The sequence below is a fragment of the Lygodium microphyllum genome, chromosome 19 (genome assembly GCF_053477565.2).
Source record: "Lygodium microphyllum isolate KBCC chromosome 19, Lygodium_microphyllum_v1.1.10, whole genome shotgun sequence".
Taxonomy (NCBI): Eukaryota; Viridiplantae; Streptophyta; class Polypodiopsida; order Schizaeales; family Lygodiaceae; genus Lygodium; species Lygodium microphyllum.
In genome coordinates this window covers 11,857,387-11,871,017 of record NC_141153.1, presented here as the reverse complement: position 1 = coordinate 11,871,017, position 13,631 = coordinate 11,857,387, and the positions used below count along the sequence as shown (strand labels likewise).

The window sequence follows — 13,631 nt, the reverse complement described above, 5'->3', positions numbered from 1 at the left end:
CAACCATGAAGAAAAGCACCCTCTTCAATTTTTATCCTCCCTAAAAGGTTACCAAAAACCATTGTTTTACTTGAGCATGTGAAAAAATCACTTTCTTTAAGTAGAAAATTATGGTCCACAATTTTTATATTCATAAATGTTTCAAGCAATAACCACAAACCATTTATTATGCATGATTTGTTGGTCTAGAAAATTTATTTCCATTGTTGGCATTAAGTGTCTTGCATCTTATAGGTTCATTTTATATGTCAATATATAGGTGTGTTTTACTAACATTAGACTTCATGGTACGCTTGTAAGGTGTAGACTTAAGACATTGAGGATGAAATTTGGATATTTAATGGTAAGATGCTAAAAGAAGTGCCCTAATTAACTAGCTTGAGATGATATCTAAATTTTAATTTCACATTGATATGAAGGGATAGTATGTTCTAATGCAAATATTTACCAAGCCTTAATTCACCTTGACACCATGGATTAGTGTATTCATGTGTTTAACTTAATGGTTTGTATCTTGTACTTTTTGCTCATTGTCAATGTCCCAAGCTCACTTGGCACACATAGATGCAAGGATTTTCTTATTTTTGTATTGAGCATGGTGTTTGGGTCCCATCTCCTCGTGGCTTGGCACTAAAGGGACACTATGATTATTGTAGTCATGTATTTGACTTAAGTGATTTATGGCTTGTGCTTTTTTCTTTGTAAGTGTTCCAAGCTTGCTTGGCACACAAAGACACAAGGTTTTCCTTATGCTTGCACTAAGCATGGTGTTTGGGTCCCACATCCTCGTGGCTTGCTCTAAAGGGACATCATGATTTGTATAGTCATGCATCTTACTTTAGTAGCTTGTAACTTGTGCTTTTCACTTTGTGTCGGTGTCCTAGGCTCACTTAACACACAAAGATACAATGCTTGCCTTATGCCTACATTAGCCATGGTGTCTTGGTCATGTTAGCTTGTGCTTTTCACTTTGTGTTGATATCTTAGGCTCGTTTGGCACACAAAGACATAAAGCTTTCCTTATGCCTAAACCAAGCATGGTGTTTGGGTTCCACATCCCCATGGCTTGGTACCAATGGGATGCCATGATTAATGTAGTCATGCGTCTAACTTTAGTGATTTTTAGGTTGTGCTTTTTGCTTTGTGCTGGTGTCCCAAACTTGCTTGGTACACGAAGATAAAGACTTTACTTATGCTTGCATTAATAGGTGTTTGGGTTGCACATCGTGGCTTGATATTGGAGGGATATCATGATTAGTGTAGTCATGTATCTGCTTGAAGTGGTTTGTAGCCTGTGCTTTCCACTTTGTGTTGGTGTCCTAAGCACACTTGACACACAAAGATACAAGGCTTTCCTTATGCTTGCACTAAGCATGGTATATAGGTCTTACATCCTTGTGGCTTGGCATTGAAGTCATGCATCTAACTTTAGTGATTTGTAGGTTGTGCTTTTAACTTTGTGTCAATGTCCTAGGCTTGCTTGGTACACAAAGACAAAATACTTTTCTTATGCTCGCACTAAGCATGGTGTTTAGGTTCCATGTTCTCGTGGCTTGGCATTGAAGGGATACCATGATTAGTATAGCAATGCATTCAACTTAAGTAGTTTGCAGCTTGTACTTTCTACTTTGTGAAAATAAAAATGATGCTAGATAGATTAAGTCAATTATTTATATACATGTATGCATATATGCTAAACCGACAAATGTGAATTCTTATATCTAAATAGAATTATTTGACACATCATATGTGTAGAAAGGGGGGTCATATTACTCTTTCACAAGTCATAGATAGGGGGTTGGTTTCCTAGGAATCTTCACTTGTAGGTGACATGTCTCCTTTACAAACAGTGAACTGCTCGGGGGTAGCCAAAGGTAGAGAGACTTGAATCACATCTCAGAAATTAAATGTAATTCCTAAAAAGCACAATAATGTACATATATATAAATTAGTTTAGGAGTTTTATACTTGAATATTCACCATACCATGGGAACTCATGCATGGTTCACATTAGGATGGCTCTCATCAATGTCAAGTCTTACATAGACAAAAGTTGAGATACATGATGCACCTCAATCTCTTTCCAAAGTGTCCTCAAATCTTCCACCAACGGCTGTAAATATACATTCATATTCTTGACTTTATGCTTCCCTAGAATTGGTAGACATAGCATAACATGCCCTTTCTTTATTACCATCGGGGGTCAAAGATTATAGTTTACCAATACTACCGGCCATACATTATCAAATGTGGTTTTAATCCTACATAGCTTTACACCATCCATTCCCAATCCAAGCATTAAGTTTCTAGGTTCTTCCTTGAAGATTGACCACACATCATCTATATGTTTCTATGCTTGTGTTAGCAGGATTTCTCCACTTACCATCAATTGATGGATACAATGAGTGCCATGTCATGAGTTGTGCAATGGACTTACACTTGACCATGTGTTGTATATGAGGAATGGTAGAAAAATGTTGCAAAACCTTGTGAGACACATCTACACATTTTACATCTATTCTTTACATTGCACCTCCGCAAATTGGACACTCTCAAGCATCTTGGTGCAACCCACAAAAGGGAATGCAATCATCGTGAATGCATGAATGCTAATGTAGCCTGGACCTCCAAAAGAAGTCATATATCTCCTTGTTAGATCTCATGAGGTTGGCACTATGTTATGTGATGGCAAAATCTTTGATAGAAGGCTACACATGAGATCCAAACATATATGTCCAATCTCTAAAAGATAAGTGTTCACACATTATCCTCAAAAATCATTTACTTCTGAATACACAAGCAAAGTACATACTTGACTAGTGTATTCAAACTTCAATTGCTCCATCCATAAATTGTTTAAAGGTTTAGCATCCTCAAGGTCATCAATCCTTGTGGATTGTGATATCTCCATTTCCACTCATCAACACTTTGCGTCTTGCATATAGTAGCATATGTAGGTAGCACACTAGAATAACATATCCTTATTTGATAAACTCTAAAGCCCTTCATAGACTCGAATTCACGATCATGAACTATATGAAAATTACAAAACAAATGCAAATTGTGGTGAGACCAATAGTATCCTTAATTTTTCACCCTTAGCCACACATGGGATGAATTGCCAATCACAATATTGATCAAGTTACCCTAAAATGCCTAACTTTGTTTGCATGAACTTGTGAACTTTTCCTATAATTGCATGATTTTTTACCTTTTTTTGACATGATTTAACAAACCTATACAATCTCTTTTCCTCTAAGGTATATGTTGGGCTTAGGAGTTAGAGTGAGGGTATAATAAACACCTCCATGCATGAGTGTAGTCTTGAAGGTGGAATATTGGAATTGCAAGAAGATTATCCTATAGTGTGTTCTTAGAGATGTTATTTGAGATATAGATAAGAAATATAATTTCCCTTATCTATGGGTACATGTACATAGTGCATTGAGATTTTAGAAGTTATAGTTGTATTCCTAGAGTTATCTAGCTCCTTTAGATTATCCTTGTCATCTAACAAATATAGGCAACACATTTTTTTCATTTGAAGCAATGAGCTACAATAGTATGTGGTCCATTAGTGCCAAATTATTTCTATTGTTGCAATAGCTTAATGGCCTAATGGACCAATAAAGTATAGTGCGGTGCACAATGAAAAATATAATACTGAACTGTGAGCTGAAGTTCTATGATCTCTCTCTCTCTCTCTCTCTCTCTAGTACTATTGGCATCTATGCTAATAAGCAAACCTACAATAGGAATGATTATGATGGTGTGTGCCAACAATGTTTGATCTTGCAAGGCATAACTAAAAGCACACATGTTATTAAATGTAAGGTGTTACCAATGCGTATAATCCCTCTTTGAAGACAACAATGTATGAAGTTTACAAAAAGATGCATGGATGAAGGTGAAATTCATAAAGAGGTTGAATTGAATTAGGTGCCTAATCAACCCTTCCAAGTTTCAAAAAACATGTCACTATCATGCCCATCTCCTGAAAAGAAATTTCAAAATTGCATCTATACAAGATTGGAACTTTCATGTACATCCTTTTATTTGGCTCACATAGATTATAGATAATCTTAATGGTTTGAAATTATGGCTAGTAGAAAGATTAGACAAGAATTGTAAATTCCCTCATCTTTGAGTTTGCATCATGCTTTGAGTGTGTTAGAAGAAATAGCTGCATTTCCATAGTTATTTATCTTATCCTTGTCATTTGACAAATAAAGATACCACATTTTGTTGTCTCATGGCTTGGATTCTAGGTTTGTTGTGAGTGGAGTTGGATGATCCATATGATCTACGTACATGTTCAGCTTTGAACTTTCACCAGGGGAAAAATCAAAAAACTCCATGCAAAAGTGTTATCTTGAAGGTGGAGTAGTTGAAGTGGAGTAATCATATGAAATGTCGTAACATTAAATGTTATTTGAGATTAGATAATAACTGTAACAAATTCCTTGATCTTTGGGTCCGCACAATGTTTTGAATTTTAGTTGCATTCCCATAGTCACCTACCTCTTTTAGATTATCCTATGGTTTAAAATTACACTAGTAGAAGGATCTTTGGATCCGCACAATATTTTGAATCATAGTTGCGTTCCCATAGTCACCTACCTGTTTAAATTATCCCATGGTTTAAAATTATAACTAGTAGAAGGATGTCCCTACATATATTTTATCATAAGTTGTATGCGCATATAACGTTTTGCAATAAATTTCTAATTGTCAATTAAATAATCAAACTATGATTTGCATACTTGCAAGTGCTTTCTTTAGAGGCCATCGTTAGTTTTTGCCTCGTGTGCGTGTGTTCGTTCCTCTCTCTCTCCCTCTCTCTCCACATAATTGCCTCTAGGGTGAAGTGTATAGTTACTCATACAAAACATTGCCTTTCGCAGGCCCTTGCAATTAAATTAATTACACTGCCTTGTTTTTATTTATAATTAGTTTAATTAGGATTTCGGTGCCACGTTATGCTAGACAAGTCGGCTATGAGTGACATGTTGCAATCTTTGGCGAATAGAGAAGTGCAACAAAGTGGTTCAAGCTTGGCAATTGTTCAAATTCTAGATTGACAAATTATTGCTCGATTTCATCATAATTGGACTCCAAATTTACTCACAGATTTTGGTTCGGAGTGGTTCACAGAGAGACTCGATGGTGGAAAATATAGGCTTACGCTTGACAAATTATTGTTGGCCGATTATTGCTCAAAGTCATTGAGCTCCATTATTAAAATTTCCTCTTGAGATTTTGGTACAAGCGTCCCTCCAGACTGCAAAAACCAGGGTTCCGTGTGACAGGCAACGGGATGCTGCTTAATGTACGACAATCAAAGTGAGAAAGATTTTTCTTCCCAAGGCTTCTATTAATAACCCCAGCCAATCGGGAAAAGTTATCTGGGAATCCCCAATACAAGCATATCAACTCAGGATATGCAAATTCTCTAACAATGAACGGTGGAAAGCACAAACTGCCATACCTACCCTCCAAATCTTTGGCAAAGATAAATCTGTGCGAGTCGAAGAGAGGCAATTTAACCCCCTCTGAAAGGATGGCATGTAGAGTACATCCGGTCAGATTTGAACAGTGGCAAAAACTTTCCATAGAATAACGAGCCTGCTCATTTCGGATAGCACAGAGCGATGATGCTCTATAGAAATGTAGGTGTTCTAGCAACCCTTGAGAAGGATCTCAAACACCTCCGTTAAGAGAAAAGGATCTCAAACTCACTCAACCTCAGATTTTGCTTGTCTGATCTGATACAACCGGCAACATCGGTTACGTTGTTCTTTCCAGTCTTCGTCCTGCGCACAACAAGAATGGAATGTCGGATATTGGCAAGCACGATTTAAAACACCGAGGCGAAAACAAGTAAAGACGCGGACTTTGGATGCACATATCTACTGCATCACTGCAACGCTACCATGATTTCTCCTGAAAGAGCAGCAAACCTATCTCTAGCTTTGTACCTTGTCGTAGGTTCAGAACTGTCCTGGGTGTTTGACGTTTTCAAGTGAGATATACGTCTATTCTTCAGAAGCTTCAATATATTCGCTTCCACTGAATTTTCGACGAACAGCCTGTAAAGAACGCGTCTGTACATATTAGTAGAGGGCCACAAACTGCTTGGAATACCGAGGAAACGAATGCAAAACCGCCACCTCTTTATGACAACAGGACGCTCTTGACCCATCCTCCAGCAGCGACCGACAGCTTGCTCTTCTAGCTGCAAAAGATTAGCTCTTGATTAATTCATCTCAGTACACACTCCAAGTATGAAACTTTTGCAAGCAGTGAGAGACGTTGTCAATGACTTACAGCAGGATTAAGGCAGGGCTCCAGCTGTAACAGGCACCGAAGCATGAGAAAAACTAGTTAGAGTCTTTAGACTCGAATAATATTTCACGATTACGTTCTAGTACCTAAGAAGAAAAGAAAGTGAACATAGCTTGTATTGCGAAAGAATGCTAACCATGTAGACATGAGAAGCAGCAGTGAGTGTCAAACCTACGGCACCCGTGCGGATAGACAGAAGAAAAACTGTTGTTGGTGGATCCTGCATGTTGGACCACACAAGAGTTAATGTTGCTTCTTCAAGGGCCTCTCCCTCGCTGCAATAGATGATTCATCTTATCTTCTGTGCTCAATGTGTTACTTGCGAATGGTAATATCCCACAATCAAAGACCTTCTGGAACGCTTCGATTGCTTGGGCGCGTTTTTTCATGGGCATGTCCCCACTTATGAAGCGATAAGTGATGCCTTGATTCTTGAACTCATTCTTTAGCCATGCAATTGTTTGGGTGAACTGGCTAAAAATGAGAACCTACAGACAGAACACTATCATGTCTTCTGAGCCAACAAAAAGAAGAAAAGCAGATAACCTGCTTATGAGAAAGGATTCACTTCCAGCAACAGTAAAACGTACCTTTGCACCTGCATTTTCTTCTCGAACTTTCGCTAGATCCAGTAGTAAGGTCTTCAATTTGGAGTCCATCTGTACACCTGTCAGAGGCCTTCCCTCTTCTGGGCCACATCCAGAAGCAGATGAAGCTGTGAAAACAGAATCGACCAGCTGCAAACCTGCTGGTTTTTCGTACGTTTCAAGTTGTTCTGAGTGGAGAAAGCTTCTGCAAGTCGGGCAGTTTTGAGAGCCTGCTCCTAGGACAGACATCACGCATTCAAGGCAGAACCTAAACGTGTTGAATAATAACCCAGTCATCAGTGGTACATCGAAACTTTTCTGATCGAATGAAAAGCGTACTCAGCCTAGATTACCCACCAATGGTTGCAACGGGTCTTCGTAGGGCACTCCATGATTTCAAAGCACATTCCGCATTCCCCTTCTAGGAATTCCCCTTCTTTGTCGTGTATCTGTGTCTGTTTTACCGTATCAGGTCCAGGTGCAGTTGTAACATGGTTGTCCCGTTTTACATACTCCATGGAGCTAAGTTCTAAGTTTGAAATAAAACCGCCACTGCAAAGCCTGCCACGATATTTGACATGATTAGCCACAACTCTCTTTGGGGATGACCATCGTCCTCCATCAAATACGAGTTGCCTTACCTACGAAGAGGCAAGAGCAGTGACATAATTTGAAGTATGTTTTTGCTGACTATGGTTGGACCCCAGGAACGAAACTGCTCAAACTTTGCTAGAACTTTATGATACACAGCATCATACGCACTGCGCTCTTCTGGTGAGAAGACAACGGTGATGTCTTGCTCGGTTTTAGGAGGCAGTCTAAGAAGCTCTCTTCCATTTAGCTTCTGCTGTTTTGTGTGCCGTATCATCATCTGGAACAGTCCAGAAGACATATCATCACTGCCGGCTCTTCAATTTATGGAAATCCATAATTTATTAGATACCAAATTACAAGCAGATCCTTGGGATTTCAACCATCTTGATAACGATTATATGATCCCAGCTAGGTCCACTAGGTTTTAAAATATATTGCACTTTCTTTGTGAGCCATACCATACCTTGTTGAGTGTCCATAAAAGTACAGTTTGGTCCTCATTTTTACAGTGGCGTTCGTATGGCCGACCAATTCGTCTCCGAAAGACGTCCTTGTTATCTAATGGCTCGAGTTTCAAAAATAAAAACTGGTGTGCAAGGTTTTAAATTGGTTGGAATACTTCTAGACGAAGCATTAAATGTGAAACTATTTGCACTAACTCAAAAACCTAGAGACTCCATACTTGCCCATACAGATCATAGATGCTTGTGTTGATTGGAGTCCCAGTACAACACCAGCGTCTTTCTGCCTTCAGCCTGGCACATGCCCTTGAGTGTAAGGGCGCTGGGTCCTTCACCTGCATTGATAGAGGGTTGCTATTTCAATGTTTAAATTAAATAAAGGTTACTAACAAGCTGACGCTTTTGAAGCATGTATGTCATTACCGTGTGAGATTCATCTAGTACAACTCTCCACCAATTTACACTTAGCAGAGGGCAGAATTGTTCTGCAAAGCCAGATCCATGGCGAGTTGCCTGAGTGGCTTTGCTGAAATCACTACCTAAAGTTGCATAGGTTGTGATAACCTGACACCCAATTCCAGGGGTCTTAAATTAGGAGACGCAATGAAATGCTCAGAAAACAATGAAAGAGCCAAAGTAACTCGAGGAACACAGATTAAGCTAAGCACAAGAAAGTGGGCATAGAAAAGGAATCAAAGCTTAGATACGTCAAGTGAGCAGTACAGCGTAACACCCATACAATATCAAACTTCGACAGCTTCTTGGGATCTCGAATCCTGCAAAGGGCAGCAACAACAGAGCTTAACAATCTTGGTACAGCCAAAACTCAGCCAATTATCGCAACATTACTGAAGCTACCTTTTAGAGCCATGATACATGTAGATACTTAGATTAGCTGCTAGCTTACTCTTCACCTCATTTGCCCATTGGCCCACTATAGACACCGGACAAACCACTGCAAAAAGACATAAATTTAAGCACTTACAAAATGTTCCCAGACAAAGGTCTAAACGCTCCTTAATCTTTAGAAACGTTCTCATATGTCCCTAAAACCACGAGTGCTTTCGACGAGAAGATGGGAACCTACCAAGGGTACCTCGAGAACTGCCAGGTATATTTGCTCTCTCCGCAGGACATGGATTTGACAGAATCAATGCTAATATCTGAACACATAAAATGTCAGGGCAAATAAAGCATTTCATCTATGAGTGTGCACCCGAACACATGTTATATCACCCATTTTAAAAAAAAGGAAACGCGTTACAGTTTTTAAAACGAAACGTAGCTCGTAGTACTCTCGCAATACCTCTATGGTTTTCCCTAATCCCATTTCTTCACAAAGGAATCCACCACGAGATACACCTTCCTTGAAGTTCATCAGATGTCCAAGGGTTGCTGAGTACATGAGAGGTTCCGACTGGTTAACAACAGATGAGAGCTTATGATAGTTGATACTTAGAAGACCACCATCTCTCTTCTCAGCATCCAACATAAATTGTAAGGATTGAAGCTGGTATGACCGTAGAGGAACAGAGAGACCAACTGGATGTGGTGCCTCGTCGTAACCATTACTTTCAAGGTCGCTCAACAAGCCAGAAAATGATGTCCAGTCATCAGACTTTTCAGACCACTTCCGCATGTCTTCAACTTGCTGCAGGTACTCTTGAAGCGCAGGATCCTCAGGGAACATCTCTCTCAACAGTTCTTTCAATACAAGAACTTCATCATCTCTCTCTCTTTTCAAGAAGACTCGGATGTCAACAGTTCCCTCCAAGTCAATATCAAATTCGACGGATGGAGTTACAATAACTTGAAGTTGACCTTGTGCTGCGTTTAAGCTGCAATTATGATGAAAATCAAAGCAAGTGAGCTTCTCCCTATGGTCTTTTTAACCGAAATCTGTTTATTTTACTCACAGCTTTCGAAACTGGGGAGTGCTGCGAAAGTCTGAGCGGTCAGGGTCAGAGGAGACAACATTATCTTAACCAATTACATCTGGGAAAGAATCTTGAAAGTTCAAGAAATAATTCAGCTACAGGTTAGTGTGAAGTTATGTGTGTTTATGTATGCGTTCTAAATGATGAGTTGCTGGTTCTCATTATTCACCCATTCTTACATCAGTTCATCAATCAAAGCCTTGCAACAGTGAGTCAGAGCCTTTTGTTGATATCCCTGGGGGTGGCTGCCATCTTCGGTTAATTCCACCCAGTTTGACTGTAGAAGTGCCTTCCCATCACCTACTGCATGGGTTTGTCACATATAATTAGCTGCGCATTTACGTTAGACCAGATCTGGACGGTGCAGACCTTCATAACTCCAGTTATGTGATCTGATTCAGAAGAATGCCTGCCTATTGTTCATAATGTCTATTTTGGCTGCACGATTAACTAAACCTAGAATAATGTTTTAAGACCAAGCATTCAATAAATGATAAGATTCACTTTAAAAAAGCTCCTTCAACTTACAGTGATAACCAAGCAGTTCCAGGGAGAGCCTGTTGCACGATCTGAAAACGTCCCTCAGCGCTGCATCTCCATGTTGCAACAATATGGAAATGTGAACAGTGCCAAACTCGAAGAACCTGTTCATATTAAGGTGAAGTTATGAACTATGTAACGTTCCGATTTGAGTAAGGGACAAGCTAAATAGCACAAATAAACAATGTAGTATGCGGGTCTTGACACTTATCAAGGCCACAAGACGGATGTATTCATTATATTCATTTCGACAGGAAGAAGAGCCTCTGTGATCGAGGTTTAACGCAAGTGGAAGTAATTTTTGCAACAGTCTAAAGGATAGGCGAAGTTTGAGCGTTTGCAAATACAAGAGACGATTGACGCATAGTTGCCCGATATGAGCGTAAGCGACGAGGAGCGACTACAGTCAAACTCGTAAAGCAAGAAGTAATGCAGCAAAGTCGAGTGACCAAATTTTAAGAACATCTTAGAGGCGAAAGAGTAAAATAAACTTGGATAAAAGCCAGACAACTGGATCACTTGAAAGCTCTCTCTCTCTCTCTCTCTCTCTCTCTCTCTCTCTCTCTCTCTCTCTCTCTCTCTCTCTCTCTCTCTCTCTCTCTCTCTCTCTCTCTCTCTCTCTCTCTCTCTCTCTCTCTCTCTCTCTCTCTCTCTCTCTCTCTCTCTCTCTCTCCTGCGCAATAAATCAAAAGCTTACTCCGGATCAAGAGAGGGATCCGTTCGCGCGCTGGTTGGAACCAGGGAAGTCGGACAGGAAGAGTAACAGTCAGAATCCGCAGGTTCTTCAGCAGATGCGAGAAGCTGGTTCTGCTCCGCACTCCCAACGTCCTCACAAAGCGGAAGTTTGCAGAAGGAAGACGCATCATAGAAGTTGTTGAGCTGGGTGGGAATAGCGTGGTGCTCCGCGGAGACGTGAAAAGAGGGAGGAGGAAGTGGGGGGGAGGGCACGTGGTGGTGATCGTGGACAAGAAGGCCATGGCTTTGGGGGTGACCATGCGAATGGCTGAGGCCATGGGTGCCGTTCGCTGCCTGCGAGGCCATGGCTGCGGCGGCGCACGTAGGAGTGCTGGTGGTGCTTGTGGAGTCCGCCTGCTGGAAGTCGACGCCATAGCTGCTGCTACAGCAGGCAAAGTCACCAAGAAGGTTAGGGTAAGGTGAGTCCATGGCGATGGACGAGGCGGAATCGTCGTCGAAGCAGAGCTTTGGCTTCTTGTCGAAGAAAAAGAGGCGATCGTCGGCGAGGTGCATGATGAGAGGGCCGGGGGAAAGGGGAGCGGCGGCGGCCAGGCTGGAAGTTGGGGGGGCGGAGGAGGAGATGATGAGGGGTTGGCTGCCATCGTCCTCTTGGTCCTGCCCAAGGTGGCGATGGACGTCATCGAGGGAGAGCTTGCGCTTGGTCTGCGGCTGGAGAAGCATGACCTTCTTCGCCTTCTTCTTCTTCTTCTTCTTCTGACAGACACTGGGAGAAGGGAAAAGCCCTCTGCGAAGAGAAGGTGGCGCGCGCGGGGGAGAGAGAGAGAGAGAGCGAGAGAGAGAGAAGGGGACTGAAGCGCTTATCACACCTGCTGGTCCTCCATCTGCTCCCCCTCCTCCCTTCTTCTTTGACGAACCTAGGGTTTCTGCAAAACCCGGGATGAGCAAAAGCCTTCTCAGACTAAAGGTGGCAAAAGAGGTGGAGATGGAGCAAGGGAGAAAATGTGTTAGAGTATATGCTTTTGTGAAGGGGATTGTAGCAATACAGTGTAGCGTGGTGTAGTAGTATGTATAATGACGATGAAGGGCAAGAAAATAGCTTTGCCCCCCTCACGCTTTGGCGTTACGGTGAACATCCCCAATATTATACCCGATCCTGTCCATGTTCGGTAGCCACGTGGCAACCATCCGTCTGTTTATCTCACTTGGCCCCACCACTTGCTCTCGTCAGTGCCAGTCACATTATACATAGCCCTTCAACACACGAATGTAGCTAAAGTTGGGTTCCCGTGCTCTTCTCCAGCCGATGTTCCCTACGGCTTGGCTGATACAGGTCCATGGTAAGGGAGTAACCTAACATTGGATTCACATGCGTCCGGACTCATTTACATGACATGGTTGTGTTGCTTACATGTTGCACATTAGAAGCTCCAAAAGTTGTCGGCTTTAAAAGGGTTTCATCCACCATAACCCTTGCACCTACGTCAAAAGAGATCATAAAAGCACACAAATGAAGACTTGAACCCAAGCCAACAACCAATAATCATAAGCCATTGTATGAAGAGTGGTCTTAACTTTTATTTACAATATCTAGCTATTTGTGACAACTCTACCATTTGTAGTGTTTTTTTTTAATTCTTAAAAGTTCTCTTATGCAACTCAAAATGTTTGATTAACCCCTAAGAGCAATGTAATCTCCCTAGACTTTCTCTACATACAAAAACTCAAAACCCAAGGTGAACCCCTATAGAGAAATCTCCAAAGACCACTTCTAGCTGCACACCAATCATGACAGTGGTAATGGAGGAGAGGTGTTAGGGGTCCACAACAGGTTTAGTAGCACCAAATGTAGATTTCTAACTAACTCAACCCACAAGTGCATAATTGCACTACTCAAGCTAGAAGAATAAATTGCAGTGGTCTTGGCATATGTCACTAGCTCAACACAGTTGTGCTCCAAATTTTGGGAATTCCTCAAAATAATTGAGTGCCAATCATTCTAACATGAGACTTCAATATGGTTGAGTCTCTCAGTCATTGCTTTGAGGGAAGAGGAATGGTCTTAAGAGGATAAGAACTAGAGGCATGGACCAGCTTAAAAGGATACCATACCTTAGTGGATGCCTCCCCCTACACAAGATTTACATGGGCCAATAATCAAAAACCCTTGCACCTATGTAAAGCCAAACTAAACCATTGATGACAATACTTGCACACCTATAGATTGCAAATGGCGGGTGCCCATCACTGTCACTTCATTCTTTATTCTTTCAGTGACATTTTGAATAAGGGAAGGCCTTTCACACATTGTGACTATTGGAGTTCTCACATCTTCTCTCTTGCTCCTTCCACCATAGCTCTTACTTCCCCTCATGGGCTTCCACTTAGGGCTCACTCCCTTCAACTGGTATTTGAGATGAAATCAAGGAGGGCTTCCCCTTCAATTTACTTCAACCCCCTGCCCAGCTGCCTGT

General features: G+C 41.3%; 1 protein-coding gene across 1 annotated transcript; it reads right to left on the bottom strand.

Annotated features, from left to right (window-relative positions):
- Positions 1–5,209: 5,209 nt before the first annotated feature.
- Positions 5,210–12,230, bottom strand: LOC148019569 (DNA repair protein RAD5A-like). Its single transcript, XM_087699571.1, has 19 exons — positions 11,162–12,230; positions 10,453–10,568; positions 10,104–10,227; positions 9,294–9,825; positions 9,075–9,150; positions 8,846–8,942; positions 8,727–8,763; positions 8,411–8,551; positions 8,209–8,322; positions 7,990–8,112; positions 7,574–7,803; positions 7,290–7,493; positions 6,936–7,200; positions 6,696–6,833; positions 6,482–6,565; positions 6,328–6,351; positions 6,171–6,235; positions 5,979–6,089; positions 5,210–5,813 (listed from the first exon to the last, which is right to left on the bottom strand). The coding sequence occupies exons 1-19, from the start codon at positions 11,878–11,880 to the stop codon at positions 5,714–5,716; spliced, it is 3,300 nt and encodes a 1,099-aa protein (XP_087555697.1). The 5' UTR covers positions 11,881–12,230; the 3' UTR covers positions 5,210–5,713.
- Positions 12,231–13,631: the final 1,401 nt, after the last annotated feature.